Here is a 24,397-nt window from a genome sequence, read left to right as displayed (position 1 = left end):
CCAGGAACACCATAGCATTATCCTAAAACTGGTTTAACAATGTTAAATGTGTTGTTTCATAATGGTCTTTGTTAATTTGAATATCTCTCTGAAGGTTTTGGCGCTAAACACATGTTATTATGAAATATTGTTTGGCTTCTTTGATTTCAGTTACAACTGCCAGAAACAGCGAAGAATCGATACATGTAATATTATACACATTAGGGATTGCCCTGGTTAAGTGCTTTGTATTAAAGGGGGATTACTTCACTGATGCATTGGTTATCCTTGAGCCAGTTGCACCCCGCTGGGGGTGTGACAGGGATTGCAGTTTTCGGATGGATAAATGACCTTTTTAACAGAACCTGACAAACTCTGTGAAATGGGGAAGATAAGTGCGATATTTCCTGCATGCTCAGCTACTATCGCACATAAGGTTTCATGGTCAACATAGTCTTTGTGTGCACCTCCAGGAAAGAATAAGGGGTTACATGTACCAATGAGTCATTCAACATTTAAAGCCCTTTGATGAAAGACATTTTAAGAGATATGTTTGCAAAACCTGTTCACTTTTATATCAACTAAGACTTTAGTCTTAGGCTGTTAAACCAAATTTCCACTGGCTGGCCATTTGCTGGTTTTGGCACATTTCGGTGACATAGCCACCAAAATATAGCCAACACCATTGCTACAGAGAAGAGAGAGAGAGAGAGCACATCGGTTGCCAGGAAGCTGATTGTGTGGTTGGCATGCCAACTGGAAATGCTGTGACATGATAGACTGACTGTCTAAATGTTATTTCTTGTTTTATTACACTGATGTAATCCAATAGTGGCTTGTTTGAATAATTTTCTCCCAATCAGGAGTACTGAACCATGTCACATGTCTGTGTCTACGTTGGGGTCGTGCAGTGAGCTTTATTTTCACCACAGCACAGACTCCCTGGCAACATAGAGGAGGCCATGTATGGGCCTTTTGCTGCTCGACTCTACCCATGGGTTGTCTCACTCGCAACTCCCCACCAGTCCAGAGGCGTAGCCAGGATTGTCTAACAAGTGGTGCCTGAGGGTAATCTAGTTGGGCCCACAGCAGTTAAATTAACATCTGTAAATGCCCACACAGTGCTGCTGAGTGGGGATTTACAGATTGTGGGTGGGTCTTGCCCGTTCAGGCCCTACCCTGTCTACGCCTCTGCACCACACCACACATTACACAGTACATGGTATGCGACTACAGTTCAAACGAGTATTGGTATGTAAGGAAATCAGTGATATCACATACTTCAAATAATTATATTTTTCATAAACAGTAAATACAGAGGTTGTGTCATTAGTACAGAACACCAACATTTCTAGTGATTATAATGAGTTGGCTGATCTGTCTTGTAGTTTTTCTTTTCTTTTTTAAACTCTATTGATTTTCAATGACAACACAAACAGACAGTTAAGAAAAACAATACAGACGGCAGTACAGCCCCAACTCATACAGTACAATAACGCTAGACACAACAGAGGAGAGAGTCCATTCATAGCTCATACATCAGGCAGAGGTCCCGGACCATCGGCGGCATCACCATGTGCAGACATTAGCTAAGATGTGTATGGTCCCCAAATATTCCTCGGCCTAGATGCCGGAGGCATGGTGGCTCCATATTCAGTCTCTGCGTCATGACAGTACAGGATATCCGCACTCCGTTGCTCGTGTGTGGGGGAACGCCCCCTTCCCCACCCCATGGCAACCCTTCTTTTTGCAAGTAGCAGTAATAGTCCCATAGGTGCCTGGCGTACCTGGGCAACTCAAACGTATACCCCAACAGAGCGACCATGGGGGGACGGTGCAGCCACCTCCCCTACTATCCCACCAACTGTATCAAAAACCTGTAACCAGAAATAATGAATACTCGAGCAGGACCAAGCTAAGTGCAGAAAAAGTGGCAGGTGAACCTCCACACTTCCGGCATGAGACCAGTGACTCCGGAAAAAACCTGTGGAGGTCCACCGGGGTTAAGTAGAACTGGTGGAGAAATGTGAAACAAATTAGTTTGAACCCACTGTTAAATGCAATCCACCTCGTCTGTGCGCAACAATACCTCCACGTGCCATCCAGGATGGGGGTGCCAAAAGCTCTTTCCCATTTGCCACAGGAATCCTCCCCCAACCCCACAGACTTATCAATTAGGCTGGCATACAACCTGGAAATCAGTTTGGCTCTGCACCCCGAACTAATCACCCCGTGAAGAACCGGGGCAGTGGGGGCTTACAGGGGAGGGAGGGAAACCTATCCTTGAGCCTAGTGTGCAGCTCAATAATACATGAATACGTCAAGAACTGAAACTTCACCCCTCACTTTGACATTTTCAAGTGTCAAGAACTGCCCCTCTGGGAACACATCCCGCCAACCCAATAAGCTCAGCCTGGCCATGCATTGCGTGAAGACCATTCCCCCCGTCAGTGGGAATCCTGGGCCGTGCGTGATGGGGAAAAGTGGAGAAAACAAAACTTCAGCCCGCACCACCCCCTTAATGTGCCACCAGGCACATGATGTAAACCATATTACAGGCTTTCGTTATACACTGCACCGAGGTAAGGATTACTTCCCTCAGGATCGATGGAGCCACTATTGCCCTCTCAATCTGGCCACCCGAACAGGGACAGACGCAAATCCATGCATCTCCCCAAGGTTCCTTGCATCTGGGCACATTTCTCCCCATAATTTTCCTGATACAGCACCTCAGAGGACAGTGCTAGCATCACTCCAAGATAACTGGTGTATTCTGTATACCACTGGAAGTTAAGCTCATCCTGGAACCACACGGTTCCATCAGTTAGGGGGAACATCACCGATTTACCAGGATTAATATTGAGCCCCGAAAAGCGGCCAAAATTCATTGCGTCAGCCAACTCCCGGGGAGAGATTTGTTGAAGGATCTTTAATAAACAGTATTAAATCATCGGCATAGAGTGAGATCACCAATTTATGTGAAAACAACTTTATACCTCTATGCACGGTTCCGGCCGGGGGTTCCATCGCTAACGCAAACAAAAGTGGAGACAAAGGGCACCCCTGCCGTGTTCCTCTGCCCATCGTAATGGGGGCAGATACTCTGTTGTTTACCCATAGGTGTGCCACAGGGCCCTTGTATAACCTGGACACCAGCCTTATAAACCCCACTCCTATCCCCAATGCGTCCTATAACTGAGAAAAGATAGGAACATTCAATTGAATCAAAGGCCTCTCAGCGTCGAGAAGGGCTGCTGCAGCTGAGGACTGCTGTTCCAGAACTGAGAGGAGCCCAAATACCCTGCGTAGCCCATATGACGTGGACATCCCAGGCATAACCCCGGCCTGATCAGCCAGAGCACACTTAAGCATTAACAGGGCCTGCCTGTTTGCAAGTGCCCTGACCAGAATCTTATTGTCTAAATTTATCAGAGACATCGTCCAATAGGGAGAGCAACTCTATGCCTTTTTCCCCAGCTTTAATAGGAGAGTGACCACTGCCTCTCTCATCGATTTAGGGAGAGAGCCCTACCGCAGCCCCTGCTGATACATGTTTGGCATATGGGGAACGAGAACCGGGGAGTACGCTTATAAAAGTCGGCCGATAGCCCGACTCAGCCTGCAGCCTTTCCTGCGGGGAGCACTTTAATGGCTGTATGTATCTTTTGCTCGGTCAATGGCTTTGCCAGCAAATCCCTCTCCTCCTGTGCCAACCAGTACAGCCCCACCTGATCAAGATAATTATCCAATGCCACCTGGAACACCTTGGTTTTGGAAGAGTATAACTCCCTATAGTAGTTCACCAGTGCCCCCATAATCTCATCAGTATGCAGCAGCTCCCCCGCGGGTGACGCTATAGCCCCTATATGTGACTTTGCAGTTTCTGTTTGTATCATTCGCACTAGTAATCTGCCCGGTCTCTGTCCCTCACCATATTGCTGCACTGGCGCTTGCCGGTCAAGGAATTTCACCGCCCTCTCGGCTGGCACCCTAAACGCCCTCAACTCTTTGGGTAACCATGCCTGAATCCCAGTATCTGTGAAGAACTCTGGCTCCACCTCCAAGCCTCACTAGTGGACAACCCGGCCCTAATTCCCTTGAGAATCCCTGCCTCTTTAGAAATGCAGATCCCCTGAACCACACACTTAAAGAACTCCCATAGAGTAGAGTATGATGCCACCAAACCCTTGTTCTCTTGGAAAAAATTGATTATACCCTGCCGCACCGCCTCATAGAACATCGAATCTCGCAGGCTCTCAGCTCTCATTCTTGAAATACCAACTGCTGCCCCCCTGCCAATTCCGAGGAATGGTAGGCATTGCTCTCACCAAAGGATGATCATATAGCGTATGCGCCAAGATATTACAGTCAGTAGCCCACCAAGATACCCTGCTAGAAACCAGGATATAATCCAACCTCAATGCAGAGCTGTGCACAGATGACCTCAATGTGTACCCACTATCCTGTCTGTACCGATACCGCCACATATCTACGAGTTCCTTTGTGGCACAAATCTGTTGCAATTCATACGTGGCCCCCGCCGTTCCCCTGATGGCTCCCCCTGATCTATCCAGCATGGTACACATGACAGCATTGAAAATCCATGCCCACAACACCATATTTTCTGGATGCCTTCTAATCTGCTCCTCAATGAGCTACAGGGTCCACAGGGAGTCTGTGTTAACCCCATAATAGATGATAAAAGTGAATTCCTGCCCCCTGCGCCACCCAGGTAAGGATCAAGGCCCTGCGTTCTGTGTCCTTCACCACCTCCACGCATCGGAATCCCAGCGTGCCCTTAATAAATATGCAAATAACCCATGACTAACTTGAATATGAGGAAAAATACCTGTGACAGCACCAGGATTTTGCAAAGGGGACCTCAATGGAAGGTGAAAGGTGCTTCTCCGGAAGTAAAGCAACATCAACCTGATGTCTTTGCATAAATTCCAGGTCATACATGTGACACCCTTATGTGGTGTAAGTCAAAACATCCCGGCCATCAGTGTGGAATGAAAACCCAGCCCTCCCAGCGGAGGGTGCTCTCCCACTTGCTCAAGGCCCCTAGGCATAACCACCCTCCCTCTATATGGTATTGCTCCCATTCCGCTTCTGCATCTGAGCGTAAACTTCTCCACTGCGTTCTGTGTGCCCAGGGACATCTCGGGAAAGAAATATCCCCTCCATAGTGTTAAGGCCAGAGGCCTATCCACTGTCAAAAACAACTCGACACCAACAAGGCAACAAGATTGAACTACTCCCCCCTCCACCCTCACCCCCACCTGCCAGTTGCACCCCCACCTCTCCAGATTTCAAAGAACAGTGCCAAGGCATGGGAGAAACTCAAGGTTTAGCCAGCCCCACCCTCCCAACTGATCAACGTATGCCTCGACAGAGAGCAACTCCACCCGTAGCCAACCTGAACATATAGTGACGCACCGGTGCGCCACAGGAATTCAACCAAGATCTGTAGTCTGTTGCTTGCCCTGGCCACTTCTGGTTTTTGCTGGCCGGGCGCTCTTGTCGACAGAGTCCAAAAATACACTGGGAACAGCATGCCGTATTTGAATCCCTTAGCCTCTTCTTCACCTCAACAAAATTCCTCCTAGACACCTGCACACTGTTGAAAAGTCAGGGAAGAGACAAATCTGATCTCCTTTATACAGTAGAGAGCCCAGCTCCCAATATCGTTGCAGTACAAAGTCCTGGTGCCGGTAATGAAGCAGCCTAGCGATGATGGGCCTGGGCAGGGCACCTGGCACAGGGGGCATTCCTCCCTGTATGCAATGAGCCCTTTCGACCACAAATGCTGTGGAGAAGCTAGACTCGCCCAGTACTTCCTGCAACTGAGCCTCCACCAACAGTTCCATGGGCCCTTTGCCCGCCACCTCAGGGACCCTCACAATCCTGAGATTATTACGCTGAGATCTTGATTCTAAGTCGTCCTATTTGGTGTCCGGTCATTTGGTCAAAAATAAAAGATTGAATGACCATTTGATCGAATCAAAATGGTCGGAAAAAAAAGGTCGAATTTATTTATTTATTTATTTATATATATTTTTTAGTTTTGGTTGCTTAAAAAATATTTTTAATAAAGAAAAAGAGGGGTTGTGGAGGAACCCCCTCACAAAATAAAAAATAAAAAAAAAAATTCGACCTTTTTTTTTTCGACCATTTTACTTCGATCAAATGGTCATTCAACCATTTGGTTTTCGACCAAATGACTGGTAACCGTCCTATTTCTCCAGTAACTCCTTGACTGCTTTCTTTAACTGGATAATTTCACGTGTATTCGTAGCAGTCTCATCTTCCACCGTGGATAGACGCTGTTCTGCCTCATCCAATCTGTCGCCATGCTTATTAAGCCTGACTTGCATATGGTCCACTTTGCACGTAAGGGTATCCAATTTATTGTCTAGAGTGTTAATGCCAGATTGCAAATGTGTTAGCATACCCTTTATGTCTTGCAGGGTGTCAGAGGAGGGCTCCAGTCTTGATTTCACCTCTGCCTCCATGTCTTGTGACCCCAGAGGCAGGACCCTTGACTGGGCCTCATAAGGGAGCTTGGATTGACTCTTATCTGTCTTCCCTATTTTGCTCCAGGTTGGTGTGGCTGCACAGGGGCTGCAGGTGTGACTAATTTGAATCTGCGCTATTTGACCTCACTGCCGCCTCTTGCTGTGCTGGGCAGACGACCCCTGCGCCTCCAAAGAAAGTTAACACCAGACGATTACCCCAGTTTCTTCCATCCGAACACAGCCGGTTTGGGGTGACCCTTCACATCAAGCGGCTAAGGTCTCTTGTCCCCACGTAGCCTGAGGCAGCCTAGTGATTGATCCGCCCACTCAAGCCGGCAAACAGATGGGAGCTGGCCCACCTCCTGTCCCAAATATGCAGCCTCTACGTTTCCACGGTTCCCCCCTGTCTTGTAGTTTTTCTAAACCTTAAAGAGGATAAATGAGGGTTTCTTGTATTCCAAGATTGGTGCCGGGATTAACAAAAAAACAAGGTCAGTCAGCTCCTTTTCCCATAAGAACATTTGGAAATAAAATAGGTTATCACAGAAAAGAGGCAGAGGGTGCAGTGGCCTGGTGGAAAATCTCCAGAATTCCCTGTAGGCCAGTCCACCCCTGGCTCTCTTCTGTACAGCCCTGTGGATCGTCACCAGAACTGTTCCAGAGTGCTGACTGGGTAGATGACGAGGCAGATGGACCGGAAACTGCTGTGGAGTGCCACAGGTTGCTTGGTCTGCCTCTGCGTCGGTAGCCGGCCAAGCGGAACTGAGAAAGCAGTGGTGCGTACCTTCTAAGGCCAAGTTGACCCTATCCTTCGCGTTGGATAGAAGCCAGAAGCACATGCGCCAGCGGGACCAGTCAGAGTCACTGGGCCGAGCGCTGGCTCGCATTACTTTGTCTCGTGTGTCAACAGACCTGACCACAGATATGCCTCATTAAACTAAAGCGACATATCTATCACCCTGCCTCTCTCCATCTCGCCTGAAAACTTTGCATACACACAGCTATGGAATGTGTGCACAGCTGGAATATCTTCCAATCTGCAGGTGTGGTATTTTGTGCATGAAGGGGCTATAATTAGGGGAGGCACACCAACAATTGTTTGTCTCAAAATTGCAGCTTTTCAAATACGTGTAAGTGGAAGAAGGACTTCTCTGCTAGAGTTGCGGCTATACGAACAGACACAGAAGAGTTGGCCTTGTTCCAAATGTACTTACTAAACACAGTGATTACACAAGTATTTTTCCCTCGGATCAGGAAACTTACGAGGGAAAACGGATTTCCCGCCACTGCCAGCATCTACCAGAAACATGAGGAGGACAATCTGACAGCTTCCGTTCTCTGCTTTGGGCACCGAACATGCGCACGAGTTCAGTCTGAGGCAGCTCAGCAAGTGGATGCCTCTGCCGTATGCTGCCAGTAGCCACAGCGGGCTTGTTCAGAGTGTGTACCCCGAGTGGTGAGCCTGTCAAGAACCTGCACAGGTGCTGTATGAAGTTCCATTATTAGGTTAGGAGCTGCCGGTTCCTTGACAGAAGAAGCATGGCTGCACACAATGCTATGATGCTGATGGCAGAGCAAATATCCGTGTTGCCTGCTGTGTAACCTCACAGGAACCAGTTTAAAGAAGAACGACAGCAGGTAGTATTTTCTTTGTTTCTATGATTGCATAGCTCTCAACTCATCCACTTTTGGCGGGTGTTGCCCACCTTGCAGCTGACTCACCCGCCAAGCCCATACACCCATTCACTTCAATGGGCTCTAATTGGGCCCCAAAAAATATTTGGGTGTTTTCACCTGCCTTTGTGACAAAAAAAGGCTGAGAGCTCGAGATTGGTAAAATGGACATCCGTTTCCCTCATGCATGTAAAATGCCACCCATTCACCCTCCCGTGTTAGAGAAAATGGGTGTCCATTTTCCCAATCTCGAGCTCTCAACCTTTCTTTGTCGCTAGGGCAGGTGAAAACACCCAAATATTTTGGGGGCCCAGTGATAGCCCATTGAAGTGAATGGGCGTATGTGCTTGGTGGGTGTGTCAGGTACAAGGTGGGTGACACCCGCCAAAAGCGAGTGAGTTAAACCACCCTCCACGCTCTCTAACCCCACCCACCCACCCTTCCACTAAGGGATGGACAGGGAACCAAAAGAGGCCCTGTAGAAAATGTTCTAAGTGGCCCCATATTGCACATTCTCAGCAACCCCAACCATTTTCCTATGAGAAAATCTGGAAATAAAATAGGTTACCACACAAAAGAGGCCCAGGGAGCGGAGGCATACTGGGAAATCTCCAGAGTTCCCTATATGCCTGTCCACCCCTGCATCCACTCTCTCTGCTCCCACCCAACCTCTACACTCTCTATATCCCCACCCAGCTCTCCCCACACTCTCTACCTCACCCACCCTGCTTCCTCTACCCCCTACTCACTGACCCTATCACAATATTCTCTACCAACACCCACCCTACCCCCACCCACCCCACCCACACTACCCCCTGAGCTACCGGCACCCTAACCCCACCCACCTTCCCAACCTCTACACTCTCTATCCCCACCCACCCTATCAGCACTCTCTCTAATCCCACCCACCACACATTCTCTACATACCCAACCTCTCTCTACCCCTAGCCACCCACCAAACCTCCACTCTTTCTACCCCTTCCTACCCCACCTGCTCTATTCAACCACCCTACCTTCGATACTCACTTCTACTTGAAAAAGACCAATTTGTGTGCCTTCTGACATTGTCACATTTAAATAATACAGCAAAAATAAAGGCCGTCTTTCAGAAAAGTCTCGATAACTATATCAAAAGTCAACTGACCTGATAACCGTGGGGTAGAGCTCGCTGGTAAACAGGAACGCACAGCTGAAGGAGGAGGCGAGACATCCCTTTCCCATCACTGCCATCGATGTGCGCAATGTCTGAAATTCTAAAAAGAATAGCGTGACAAAATCTTCAAAAAGACGCTAGCACAATTTCCCTCCCTCGGCAGGAAGTAGTCTATCACACGCTGTCCATGATGATCTTCATCTCATACTCCACACTAGCATATCCCACCTGCATGCAGGCCGATCAGTTGAGTGTCAAAGATCTCCTCACCACTTGCCTCTCACACTTACCTGAAATGCATCATTCATTCGGCCCCTCCATCTCTACAGCACTACCCTCAAGTCCTTCACCATAGGTATGGTCATGCTTCCACTGGGATTTATGTACTGCAAGCCTAGCTGTGAAGTGCTCTACAACAAGGGCAGACCATCTCTAATGGTTCTCAACCCCCAATTAATGTGATGGACCCGAATCCAGCTGCTCTAGGAGATGCATTGGCTGGATCTATTCCCCTTTTATTAACAACCAGGGCGAGGGATGCGGTTTATGGTTGCATGACACACACCCTCCCCGTCTAAGCCTTAATATGAACAACACATGTTCAAGACTTATACGCATTGTTTCATGGAACATTGCAGGGCTAAGGATCCAGAATTGATAGCATTTTCGAATCAAGCAGATATTTTGTTATTCCAGGAAACATTGTCCTCGGATAAGATTTATCTGGTTAATGTTGAAGCCTTTAGTGTAAAGGCGCTACCAAGCATAAGGGATAGGAAACACAGTGGTTTGGCTACCTATGTGTCGAGTGCCTTGAAATGCAAGCAGGGTCAAGGATTTATTAGTTCGCCTACACTACTGATTACAGATGTTGTCCTCGAAAAGGGCACTCAGTTGCATATTGCAAACTTGTATATTTCATTAAAAGGAGATGGTGATCCCTTATCAGAGTTAGTAAATATAATGCATGCTGCAAGAGGTTATGCAGACCTCTTAACTAACATCAGATTCTTAATGGGTGGAGAATTTAATTTAAAAATGGTAAATTACAGTGGGACCATGGACAGCGCTGAAGAAGAGGATACCGCTTTTGGTATCCGCTCACCTAATTTAATAGAGGTCGGATCTGACTATAGGGGGAAGAAATATGTCAATGATTTCGTTGATCTGGGGTTTAGGGAAGTAAACGGGAGACTTTCATCCGAGATCCCAGGAATGCATACTTTTGTAAATGCCAGAGAAGATTCTGTTCAACAATTGATTATTTTTTTCAGAGGTGGAACATTGGTCTTGTGTTCAAGATTTTGAGGTGGTCAGTAGGATCAAAAGCAATCACGATCCCCTTGTTCTGACATTAGGGACGGGGGAGGAATTTCCTCCCCAGTAGGGAATGAGAATGAGGGTGAAGGTGGTATTTTTAAAACAATCTGTTGGGAAAATATCAATCCAGTTCCAGAGTTTATATATGCCTCTTTGGGATATATAGCCATCTGCCTGCATGCTGGCAGTACTGAGGAAGCTAAAAGCTTGGCTTGGGGGAACATACTATCTGTAATTACCAGGGTCTCTAGGAGATTGCAATTTAGGACAAGAAATAGATCAAAGAGAGTATTGTGGTTTAACGAGGATTGTAAAATGGCTAAGCAAATGCTCCTAACCACACTGAGAAAGCAAAGTAGAGTCCAGGAGGAAATATGGCCTATTACAAGAAGACCCTAAAAGTTAGGGAATTAGAATTAGCAGAGCAGGCATGGCTGAATTTAGAAAGGCCAGTGGACACAGGTAAACAGAAAGTATATTGGAGAACGATTGCAGAAGGATTGAACACTTGAAATACATTCACAAACGAGCAAATGGATTTGGTAGGCGAAGCTAAGCGGATACAACATGTATCTCAAGTGTACCATGTAATATGCCCTGAGCAGAGGAATTGTGACTACCAAGCACATTCTCTGGAGTATGATTTGGGGAATTGCAGTGATGCCATTATGGCATTTTCTATGAGTGAAGTAGAAAAAGCATTAGCTGGGATGACAAATGTCAAATCTGTGGGACCAGATTAGATCCCAATTGAGGTTTTGAAGTATGAAAGGTCTGTCTGGGTGCCTATAGCCACCATGGTATTTAATATGCTACTGCATCAAAGAATCATACTGGACTCCTGGAAGGAGGCAATTGTAATACCAGTATTTCAGAAAGGAAACAAATATGATCCGGCGTGTTACCGGCCAATTTCTGGTTTGGCCGAGCACTGCACAGTATCATGGACTGGGTAACAGACAGCCACATTTTGGCAGAGTACCAGTATGGCTTTCAAGAATGTATAGGTACTTTGAATCAAAGCATGATTTTAGTTCAGGACAAGTACGTCTGTGGCTATTAACGTACACTTTATTTGAGGTTCATGGATCTTCAACAGCATTTGACCGTATTAACCCTGACAACTTTTGGAAAGTTTTATGTGCATTGTGAATGCCGGGGGCGATCTTGCAAGTTCTTGTTGCATTGCACTCAAATCTATCGGCAAGAGTGAGGATGGGGACTCGGGGCAAAGCAACTCAGGCATTTCAAGTATCCCAAGGTGTGAGACAAGGGTGCGTTTTAGCCCCTATACTTTTTAATCTTTATTTAAACTCACTGCCGTTTGCACTGTTTTACTTGATGAGTGACATACCCAAAATGGCTGGGTAAAACGTATGTGTGCTATACCATGCAGTCCTGGTGGAAAGGACACCTTTCAAACACTGGTTAACGCGTTCAATGAATACATGGGACAAAACAATTTGACAATGAATATAGATAAATCGAAGGTAATTTATGTTGGTGGAAGTAGACCTTTGGGGAATGCAATATCAATTGAAGGCAAGAAATTGGCCTGTGCTAGTTCCTATCACTATTTGGGTGTAACTCTTGTGACATGATGTGGGATTTGTACATTAAACAAGTGATTAAGGCTTCCCAGATTAATGGCTCAATTGTGTGATATGGCATGAAACTTGATGGACTGCCATAACACCACACGGTTGGGACCTACCGGGCTAAATCGGTACCTTTGTTTACCTATGGTGCAGCTACTTGGCGTTATTATTCCACAAAGGTGCCTCAAGTTAATGAAAATCAGTTCTTGAGGAAAATCATGGGGCCGTCTCAGGGTTTTCCGGGATATCTCCTGCATGAACAATGCAATTTAATCCATATTGAGGATCTAATATCTTTGCAAACACTGCTTTAATGGCTGCGATTATGGGGAAATCCTCTCTAATCATTAATACGTTGCCTGGTAGAAGATATTATGTTTTTGAACATTCACACTTTTTCGCTTTGGTTAAAATACATTAGATCTTCTTACCACACTCTTGGATTTATAAACCTTTTTGCCAAAGTGTTCATTTTAGCGATGGGATAAGAAGGTCACTGGTGGATAATTTTCTTTTTCGTAAACGTAATGTCTGGAATGAAATCTAGCTTAAAAAACCAAAAACAAAGTGTATTATGTTACCATAAGATTGTCCCTGTTGCTGTTAGGCCAGGTTGTGCTCCACGGTTCTCAAATCCGAGCAAGCAGGCAATTCTTCTGCGTTTTAGAATACATCTATTATGAAATTCTTTCCGCTCCACAGAGGGTGAACCTATTACTGATTGCAAATGCAGTTGCCTCAGGCCTAATGTAAACAATCTACAGCATTGCATGTATTTTTTGTCATATATACGCTGCTTTTCGGTTGTTTTTAGCAATTCATGACTTGTTTATTTCACAGTGTGTTTATTCTTAGATTGAAAGCGCATTTTCATTGCGAAGTCAGCTGCACAAATTTCCCAGTGTATGTTTTTAATTATTTTATGATTTAAAACATGCTAATGTATGTTAATTTTTTATTTCTTGTTGATAATGTATAGACTGTGTTTTATATGTTTTTTATTATTGATGGAATGTTTATTTCCGAATAAAGAGATTTATTGATTGATTGAAGGTCACACTGTAATAAGGTACAATATTATGGACAAAATTTGAACAATAGATTATTAAGGGAACATTTTGGAGGACATGAAGGATAGTTGCAGACAGCAGATACAGATGAGGCAGGTAAAGACCGGCCCATGCAAGATTACATTGTGCTCCCCTTGAAGCTATACTCCTATGAGTTTCAACGGAGCTGACCTTTATTATGGCACTGTTGAGTCTGAGGGTCTGCCCTGGCAATTCCATCCCTTGCCTCCTGCAATGGGAGGAAAAGCAAAGTGTTCCTGCAGTCTCATTCCTTCTCTCATCCCTTGTATCATACTATTTAATGGAGTCTCAGTTCTTCCCACTTTACTATAGCCTAATCATTCCGGTGAAATCTCATTTACTCCTGCATCACCCCCACCCCTCAATAGACTTCTTCCGGCCCGTGTCTTATGCCTCTGACTTGGATTGGGTGTGGCTGCAGTGGCCGAATTGATGGCGAAATCAAGGCCCTTGGATTCTCTTGCAAATTCGGCTCCCTGTTATTCAATGTCATTGGGGAAACAGTGAGTCGAGTAGAGTGAAGGTGTGAGTGCCGCTGCCTGTGTTGCCGACTTTGCCTTTTTTGGTTGCTTTGGTATAAGGCCCAGACCCTAATTAGAGGCTTTACCTGTTTGTTGCCTTTCCTGGAGGTCTGAATTATGAACCATTGAAGGCCTGTGAACCTCCCATAAACTGCAACAGCACGTGGTCCTTTTATTCATATATTAGGAAGCATCCGAATAACCCAAGAGTAAACAGTGAACACATTAATGTTCTACTCAGACCAACTGGAGATTCTAACACAGGTGATGGCAGTACAGGGTACCTGCCTCTCAGAGCAATAGGGTCTTCTCCCACAAGTAACGGAAAGTCATAATATCGGAAAATACTAATGAAATAAAAATAAGGCCAAACTAACACTGGTTAGTTAGGACCCTATTTTTTTAAATGAAATATTATTTTACAGAATATTATTTAAAAATCATTTAATCTAAATATATAAACGAATTGCGAAGTTAGTATAATCGTTTGTGACTGTGACTTTTCATTCTACATGTTTTGGCTCAACCATTTTCTCCAGAAATGGGCAATTATACAGTATTTCGGTTGAAGTATGCACACATCAATGGATGTCAATATTTTGCATTTGTGCACTGTTCCTTATTTCAATGTTGGGATTTTTTCAGCATTGGACTCATTTGCTATTTTTTTTTAAACAAGTTGTGTAAATTGAATTAACAAGATGTTTTATACTTTTTAAATATTTCTGGCATCTCATTTACTTTACTTGCTAGCTGGTTTTGTTGGTTGCATTTCTTAGCTTGGATTTTTAGGAGCATGGTTTGGTTGCATCAACTTAAGTGAGCTCACCTTCAGGAAAAATGAGAGAGGTGGGATGGCTCTTTTATTTTTTTGATTTGGAGGAACATCGAAAAAGGCGGGCCCCTTCAATAAATGATGCCTGGTATATTTTGATAACTTTTGACTGCTTCTTGTAATTTTTTAGCTTTGTCTCTGTATTGTATCACCATATTCTGTGTATGCTCGCTTGGTGTTATTTGGCTTATTCCTTTCTTGGAAAAATTCTCATTTCAATGCTGCCTATTATTGGGAAGCCATGTTGTGTAGCTGAAAGCATGAACTGTGCCAGCCTTCAAATACATTCTTTGTTGTTGCTTCCAGTGCCACAGAAAAAATGTAAAACTGGAACTATGTTCCAGGTCACTAATCTAAATGTCTTCTCCCTTTCCTTGTACATTTGTCAACCCCTGTGTCTTCAAAATAATCCAGGAGCATGCCTTATAATTTAACTGATGATATCAATTTCGCTTAATCCATTTCATCCTGATCAGTCCCAATAACGCGAGGAGCATCCAGTCACAAGTCTAACATCCAGCATGCTCCTTTAATTAAAATATCAACCTTTACGCCACTCGTCCATTACTCCCTAGAGAGGCCCATCCTCTAACAATCATGCTGTAACTACCCAACTGTGTTGACTGGAGGATGCACATTGCGGTGGGGTAGCGGTGGAGGGACTCTGATGAGGATGAACGGGACTGTGACGAGAACACATTTCTAGGTTAGTAATTACACATTAACTCTATTTCAGTTCACCTTTGTCCCAGCCCTAACTACTGTATTCATGAGCGACCTTTGCACATGCCACTGTTTTTCTCGTTGGAAATTGTCGTCTTCGTGTGCAAGTCCAGCTAGGAAAATTCCTTTGAAGAGGGTGGCCTTAGACCGGCATTGAAGTGTAGATATGCAGCGTCAATCATCTAAGGGTCCGCCTCCCAAATGCTGAACATGGAGCCATCAGAAAAAAGCAATGGCTACTTCTATTTTTGAATAATAATCCTGCATTCCTGTGAACATTCACAAATGTAAAGCAGAATTGTGTGAATGGTAACAGAGTACAGTCGGACATCAACTTGCAAGATATGTACCATAGCCCTTTGCACCATATTATTTACACAATGCAGATACTTAAAAAGCAGGAGCTGCTTTTTTCAATCAAATAATCCAATAACACCTAAATAAAATATAAAAATATGTATATCTGCATATAGAGTCAGTGAATTATTTGATAGGATACAGTACGTGCTTTGTCAAATACTGTGATAAACAGTGGATGAAATTGCCATTCTAAGTCGTGTTTACAGGGCACAACAGATCCCAGACTCAAACTGTAGAGGACTGGTGAACTTTCCACCACAAAATAGAAGACGGTACACCTCCCAAGACCCGCTTGTGGTGCTGTATTAATGTCAATCAGATGGTCTGTGTTATCTCATTGCAACTATTATTTAAGGACGTGCCTTGCTGTGCGTCCCAGTGTGCTCACACCAGGTGGGATAACACAAGAAACCCAATACTCCCATGCGCTGGCCACTGCATGCACTACTCGCATCAGTGGTAAGTTCTCAGCAGCAGTTCACAGCATCCCAGTGACCCCACACTGCTCCTGAAAAACATCACGTACTACTATACACCTACAGTAGTCAAGCAGGAGCTCAGAAAGACCCTGTCCTCTGCCAAGTGAACCCATATTTAAGAGGCTGCAAATGTTCACAGGAACCTGTGTCTCATAAAATGCAAAATGTTCACTGGATCACACAATAAAGTCATCAGCCCCTTTACCGCATACCATCATTTAAAGGAATCAAGTGACTGAAATGCAAGGTCAACGTACACGGCTGAGATGAAGCCTGTGCTTCCAGGGTCACTTCTCTGCACTGTGCTGAATTCTGCAACCCTATACATTCCATATCCAAGCCATGACGGGGAAGACGCTGGAGCAACTAAGTCAGTACTGGATGCTGAAGGAATGATTGATGAATCAAGAGAATCCAAGGGTTCTGGCTGAACCTCTGGAGAGGCTGATGCACCTAGAGGCACTAGTTGGTGAAATAGAGAAGCAAGAGTGGATTAATCCTGGATTTGCATCACTCTGACCTTATTATGAGTTCTGCAGTAAATAAATGGCAGGAATTCCATCACTACCACTTATTTGGGCAGTAATGGAATTACTGCCAATGTTATCGCACCCCCATATCTAAGATTGAAATTGAAGTGGAGGATTTACTTCTAGCATGATGCTGGAGATAAGTCCTCCACTACAAGGGCAAACATCGGTGGAATTATTGTGGCAGAATTACTGTTTGCAGTAATTCCATCAAAGTCCTAATAGGTAACTAACACCATGTGACCACCACTCGTGAACCTGCTGTAAATCCACAGTATCAAATCGCAGCAACAGCAAATTACTATTGTGCTATTTAAGCAGAAATACATTGAAATTGCCAGGAACCTTGTAACAAAGTCATATATCTTACAAAGAACCTGGCTAAGCTGCAGAAATTGAGTCAAAAGCAGAGTTTTCATCTATGCTGTACTAGAGATTGTACATACATCCGCCATGCATTGGGATCTTAGAATAGGGAACAGAACCAAGTCAAACAGACCCATCCAGGGAAAATCAAATAAGTCAACCAGCTCATTGACATATGCAGATTTAGGTGAAATGATACAGAAGTGGGTAGCAATAATGACACCTAGGGGATCTGCTTAGAATCCCAGGGCGTAATGTTCAGTGTACACCCACACTAGAGGAAAGTTGCCCTTGGTTGTGTCAGATTTGTGCCAGTCATCGTAAACAAAAACCTAGAACCTGTGGTCTCGTCACTGCCTCTAGTTGTATGAGCTGTTGTATTTCAGAAGGGACCACAACCAGGAGATGGTGGCTCTCCCTTCATTGGCCATTGAACCTTCTTGACTGGTATTGGTGGTCATAACTGTTCAGGGTATTTTCGTAGCTAACCACCAGTGGAGAGGAGGCTGTATCAGCAAGGTTACCAGAATTTGGTATTTAGAATCCCCTGGAGCCCAAGCCAGTATTGCAGCAGATGATGGAACAATGTCTTCATATGGAGCTGTGCCCACAGCACCACCACTATACCTAGCAAAATGGGGTCTTGACCCACCATTCATTGGTGTGCAGTGTGGTCTGCAAGACGCTTTTGTAGCATGATGGCCCTGTCTACTAGAAGACTCACAATGAGTTATCAAGAACACCTTCATGTCCGGTATGAGGGGACAGCAGCCAAAAACCCCACCACAACAAGAACTGCACATTACCAAAGGTCATACAGTGGATGGGGCAGTTGCACTGTTTGGTGCTTTGAAATAGTGGAGCAATGGTGTGTTAGATGGTTGATGGGCCAGGTGCTGGGAACATTAAATGAAGATGGCATAAACAGATATAGAGCTCATACATGAAATGCATTGTTAAACAATTTGCAGAGTATGCACATGGCTGCAGATGGGGATTCACTCTGAGATGAAGGCTCATTCAATCGATATGGTGTGCATCTCTAGGACGTTCTTGACATTAGGCCATGCCCAGTGGGCACTGCAGGTCAGGTCACCCAGCCTAAGGCACAGTAACTGCTAGACATGGCCAAAGGCCATGCTGAGGTGGCACTGAATATAGGACCATTCTTCGCAGTGGGAAGGCAGATAGAGGGACTTTTCCCCGGTACATTGACAGTTGGGCATGTCAACAGGCCTTGCCCAGCAGGCATTGCAATTTGTGTCACTTTCTTCAGGGCTTGTCGTGGGCGGAAGTAGTAGTGCGGATGAGAGAGTAGTGTTTTGAAGGAGGGAATAGTAGAGTGGAGGAGGGAGCTGTTGAGAAGTGGAAGGAGGGGTAACAGCAAAGGGTGGAGCACCAGAGGGATAGAAGATTGGCTGGAGGAGTGAGGAGAAATGGATAACAGAAAGAGTAGGAAAGGAAAGGTGGGGAGTGAGCATGCAAAATGGAGGATTGACTACAACAGGGTATTTGTAAGGCACAATTCGCAAATGCCAGTAGAGCACTTACAACTAGATAGTGTAGGGAACGTTAGGATATCCCTGAGGGAGTTTAAAGATATAGGGCATTCCCCCTCAAGGTCCTCACAACCAGTCAAAGACAGAAATAGACAGAAGGGGTCAATCTTCTGTATCTACTAACCTGGGGTCAGCAAAGCCTGAGTTAGGGTGGTAGTGCGATATAGGACGAGTGAAATGAGAATGGCCCTAGGGCCCACAACAACTTCAATAAAAACATTAAAACTCTTGAATCGCCTATGAGACCAGGAGTGATTCTTGTGTTATCTATATATATGTGCCTGCGCTTAGGATAGTCCATTTGAACCTAGTCACACATTCCACAACGCCACCTAGTAGCCATCGCTGGAAGGTCACCACCAGTTCTGAGCCACACATCAGCAAGGCATTGTGGGTATGCAAATTAGCTCAAATGTGACATTTTTGGTTTTGGGTTGATTACGCTATGTGTAAAGTAGCATTGTCCTCCAAGACAAAGACAATTTCCTAGTGTAAAAGGCTTGTATATGTGCTAATGTTCATACCAACATTGCCTTCCTGATGTGGCTCAGAACTGGAGGTGAACTTCCAGCGATGGCTACTTTCTGGCATTTATGCATTCACACTAGAGCAAGGCATAGTTACGGTTACCACTCCTGCTACTCCACTACTTTTCGGGCTGGCGTTGCCACATGCATGCGGTATGTATAAAGGAGCAGATTCTGTTGCCCGTGGCAGCCATCTGTTGTGGCTTATAGAATGTGGAATGCAGTGAGAATAGAACTGGAATGGGAATGGAATGGAAAGGAGGGAAAGGCAGGCAGTTAATATGGATCAATAAAGAAGGACAGATGTGTAAACCGTCTTGGGTATTATTCAAGGTATGAAAGAGGTACATAACATTTGGCGACAAAGGGAAGTAACTTGCGAAAATTAACTCAAAGGATAAAGGAACATTGGCGCCCTGGGAAGAAGACTGATGAAACACAGCCTGTGGAGGTGGCTGATACAAAAAAAAAGAGAAAATATACAGAGGATACCAAAGGAACCAGCTAAAACAGTAAGAAGAGTGTAGCAAGTCTCATATCAAGAGTGGAACATTAGAAAAGCAACAAGTGAATCTTTTGGAAAAACGAACAAAGCTGTCGCTGGAGCATAACTGAAGAAAGAAGTTTAAAGCACAAAACTGGAAAACAAATACGTAAATGACCTAAGGAGGAGATGCAAGTAGCAACTATGACAAAAGCGGTAAGGTGGGCGGAACATTTTATAACAGTCTTAATTGTGAGTAAGGATTGACAGTGATAAGTGGAAAGCATTTTTTAAATAGCCGCCATATACAAAGAATTTCTTTTTTAAACAATGCATGCATGCGCGCACCACTTACCAGAGTGCATAGCCCTGAAATTCTAGGAATGACGTTGCGGGAGCATTTGATGTAGCACGCAAGAAAGAAAACATTAAAGAAAGGGACCCTCGTGTGTGTAAAACGTGCGGCCATTTTGGCTTAAGTGACAATGTTACATACAATCATTCCTTGCCATAGCAACAATGTGACAGTGAGAAAACGAAATGTTAAGGATACGGCTGCGAGTGCGTCCAGCATTAAGTGCAAGAGAAATTAGAGACGGCACAAGGGCAAAGCTGGCGAAGGTATAAATAAACAAAGTTTAGACAAGAAATACAAATGAATAGTCATGCCTGCATGATATGAGTAATACAACCTTAAGAGTAAAATAACTGCTTTTGAAACAACAAATGAATGCACACAATGAAAAGTGACTTTCAGTATTGCGGCATAACGTTCTAAAAGTGCACATTATACTAATGGTGAAAGGTGTCAGTGATTTGACAGCTCGACATCTTTATGACTCACGAAACCCATGAAGGATAAAGAAAGTTAATCATCAAAGAGAGACTTCACAAGTTACAAGCAAGCTTCACGGAATGAAAAGTACATAAGGAGGAAAGATAAGGGCTTTGCATCAGCCAATCTGACAGCAGTAGAAAATAGACTGTTTTTTTCCTACGTAGCATAATGGAACAAAAGCTGCATGTTCAGCTGACCCAGATAAATTCTATCTGCGGAAGGGTCCTGAGGAAGTGTTGTTTGTAGACCTAAAAGCACATGCATATTTATAACATCTGTATATTATGTGCATTGTTGTGATACAATTCATCATCACCTCCACAAAATCTAACTTATTGACCACGACATTCCTATGTTAACTAAAAGACACAGTAATGTCAAGTAATACCTCAACCTACAAGACCGTATCACCCCAAAACTGGAGGGCTAAGAGTGGCTACGCATGGAACAAGAAATTATCTGCAAATTCATGCGCCTCACCCATCGAAACTTACACATGTGTTAGCAAAAGCATCCTTAGAAGGAATATAAAGTTAGCAACAAGCAGCAACCCCCCCACCGCAACTATGACTATGACTATGCCATGGAGGCAAGACGCCATCAGTGACAGACCCTAAATGCTGGAACAACCTCCCAACAACGTCCCCTGAAAGCAAAACCAAATCGCCTTCAACTGAGGTTCGAAACGACTCTTATAAACGTGGCTGCTCAAGCAAGCTTTGAACTTGTCACACTAATCTTGCTGCGTTTTGCATAAACCATGTCTCATGAGTAATAAACTCTGATGGTCTGTATGGCAGAGATGGAAGCGATTAGTTCTGCATATTGGAATACCCCCAAGATGGCACCTTGTAGCATCTGCAGCACTCCACAAATTCCCTGTGCATGCTCGAGCCTGACTCTGCCCTCTGAGTTGAATGAAGTTTATCTGGAGCCTCGAACGGAGCTGCGTCGTGTTGCTAATATCTATAGCAAGCGCTCAGTGAGTTTGTAGCATTGTGCCTTTGTCTTCCATGCTAAACTGTGTATCTTTTCTATCCCAATCTGATCTCTCCTTTCATTTGCATACGAATCGTCATTTCACCCGCGGGTCGCCTGTTCCCAGCTTCCTGTTCCCAATGGTGTCACCCTCCCCGGTAGGATCTCATTGTTTACCTGACCCCTTTCCTTATTCCGCCTTCCGACCTTGGTCTCATCTCTCCCCCTTTGTTTGTATTCGCAGCTGCTTACCAGTTTTCTCTCCACACCTCCTCTGAGCCGTCCAATTGATATGTGTTACGCTCCTCCCGCCCAGAGCATCCATTAGGAGGCGGTTATCTCCACAGCTGACATTCGGCAACCGCGTCTACCGCACTACTCACCACAGCGCCGGGTAGGTTAGTGGCCAGATGCCTATCTCTCACTCTGAGCCTATCTCTCTCTAATAATCCTTCTCTTTCCAGCCCAATCAGAACCGCTATCTGTGCACCTACGTAACAGTCTGTCTTTCCCGCACCGGTGAATGAAGTGAGTTACTATAACAAAGAGTATAACTAGATTTTCATTTTTTTTAAAACAATTAAAAGTGCTTGTCCTACTCTTCTTCTATCCACTTTTAGATGGGCGGCCCACCAGCGCAGCCTAATGAGATTGTGTGTCCTGTAGGGACAGTTAGACCACCTCGCTCTCCTGCCCTTGATGCTCTTGTGCAAACACCTAGGACTTATGCACTTGTGTCACACCCTCCTAAGTTCATTCTGAATGCAGAGTGTGTTGCACGAGATAAAGATCAGGTGTGTTAGACTTTTTTGTGCTATGCGAGTTTGGGTACATCTGTGGACACTAGTACGGTCACTGGTCTTGGTTTGTTCAGTGTTGTTTCATAACTCATACAGATTCTGTATTGTTCTGATGGCAGTCATGTCTATCACAATGATGTAGGTTTTCTGTCTCGGATTTCATAGCCTAATGGGCATCTTTCCTGAATACAACCTTTACAATACAATACAATCTTTACAATACAATTTTTGAAAAAAAAAAAGAGGGAACACAATTACACAATTATAGTGTTGTAATTGTCAAGGTCCAGCGATGTCAAAGGGGGGCGCACGTAGTAGCTGCACAAGTGACTCAGTGACGTAAACAATGACATGATAGGTGGCATCACTGAATGGGGCACAGGTAGTCTAGAAATAGTTTGATGAGACACAGGTGTTGGCGCAGCACGGGACAACACACGGGGGAAAGGGTGTGTGCATCTTGCTTAGGGATATGGTAGCTGGTCTAGCGTGGGCATAGGGCTAGGGTTGCAAGGTTTTGTATGCGGTATCATGGTAGGGGCTGTGGGGATTTTTGGGCAACATGTGAACAGTAGAGAAGTCATGTTTTGTGGGCCTAGGTTAAGAAATCATTTTTGTAGACAGCTCATAATAAAGGGCTGCAGGCTTTAGCAATGATCATTCTTTGAATATTCAGCAGAAACAGTGCGCAGAAATGTTGCAATACTGAAGTTTCCCGGGAGAACTCAGCCCTATCACAGTCTCTCCATGAGATACTTTCAAGGCCATAGAGCTAGGCACCTGGGTGTCGTTGGAGAACTGGCAGGGGAAAAGGAATCAAATACAGCTAATTAAAATGTATTCCCGGTGGTGGTCAAGTTTTTAGTAGCGTTAGAAGGGAGCTGGAAGGCCCGTGCTATGGGGTAAGGGTTCTGGGGCGCACGACAGGGAGCCAATCAGTGGAGAGGGGTTTTTTTTGTGTCTCTAGGGTAAAACATTGTAAAGTGTCCTTGCTGATGTCTGTGGGGCACATCCATGGTCAGGCTCAGTGCGAATGCCTCGCCTCTTGTCATCAGAAGATGCCATGTCCAATCAGTACGCAGCAGTTTATCCATTTGTAAATTGGGCAGTTCCAACCAATGGCAAATAGGTATTTTTTTTACGGATCAGCAAAATCACCTAATTGTGGGGTAGTGTGGGAAGGATTGTGATGTCTCAAGGGGTGTTAATGTGATTTTGCTCCAAGACATTTTTTCATCAATAAGGGTCATGTATAGTATAACATACTATAGGGGTCTGACGGAGTTCTACCAATCATCTCCTGTGAGATGTCACAAAAAAAGTAACTCTAATGTTGTATGGTAATTTTATAATTCATGTATAAAACGTATAGCCAGAGTGGGCGGCGTTGAGTTCAGTTCATTCAATTCAGTTCCACAGGGCTGTCTGAACCAAAGTCCCCAGCTGTGTGTCTCGGATATGTCTGTGTTACTTCTTGCTTACTTCACGCTCCCTTTTGGATTACTTTTTCTATCCTGGGATTACTTTTTGGCAGATGACCCCTGGTCCCTTTTCAATCACTGAATGCTGACCTAACTCTGCTCATTCCAGCCTGTTCATGTATGTACCCTAACTCTACCTGACCTCACTCTCTCCCCTAATGTTGCCCTTTGAGGCAGTTGTCAGTGAGATAGCAGGTTGCAAAACAACAAAATATGATAACATAAAAATACAATCACCTCACCATATGGTATGAAGATGTTTGCGATAATTGCTGTTCCGGCCAGTGTAAGGGATGCTGCTTGGGTTATTCTCCGTCCTATGTAGCTCATGGCAATGGTGGACATTAATTTAGCTGGGATGTCAACAGCTCCGAAGATGACCTGGATTAGGTATACGCTGACTCCAAAGTTCTGCAGGTCCATGGCTAGGCCATAGTAGGCAAAGCTGGTGGAGAACCTGCAGTGGGCGAGTTGCACAAGAGGGTGAGAAACACAGAAACATGAAAGTAATGCAGGATTAAGAAGAAAGTGGGGAGGTAAAAATTTGTGAGAGCTGTGGTAAACTTCCATGTGGTTCTAAGAT

The 24,397-nt window shown here is 44.8% G+C and overlaps 1 protein-coding gene across 1 annotated transcript in view; it reads right to left on the bottom strand.

Annotated features, from left to right (window-relative positions):
* LOC138567113 (solute carrier family 22 member 6-A-like) overlaps positions 1-24,397 on the bottom strand; it is a 303,311-nt gene that overhangs the window by 41,278 nt on the left and 237,636 nt on the right. The window contains exons 7-8 of the mRNA XM_069644996.1: positions 24,057-24,271; positions 9,316-9,424 (exon numbers count right to left, since the gene is read on the bottom strand). Of these exons, the coding sequence (XP_069501097.1) occupies positions 9,316-9,424; positions 24,057-24,271 (324 nt within the window). The remainder of the gene's footprint in view (positions 1-9,315; positions 9,425-24,056; positions 24,272-24,397) is intronic.

This window comes from Ambystoma mexicanum, chromosome 2p (assembly GCF_040938575.1).
Source record: "Ambystoma mexicanum isolate Mex_15411 chromosome 2p, UKY_AmexF1_1, whole genome shotgun sequence".
Taxonomy (NCBI): Eukaryota; Metazoa; Chordata; class Amphibia; order Caudata; family Ambystomatidae; genus Ambystoma; species Ambystoma mexicanum.
This window is presented reverse-complemented; position numbering and strand designations above follow the sequence as displayed.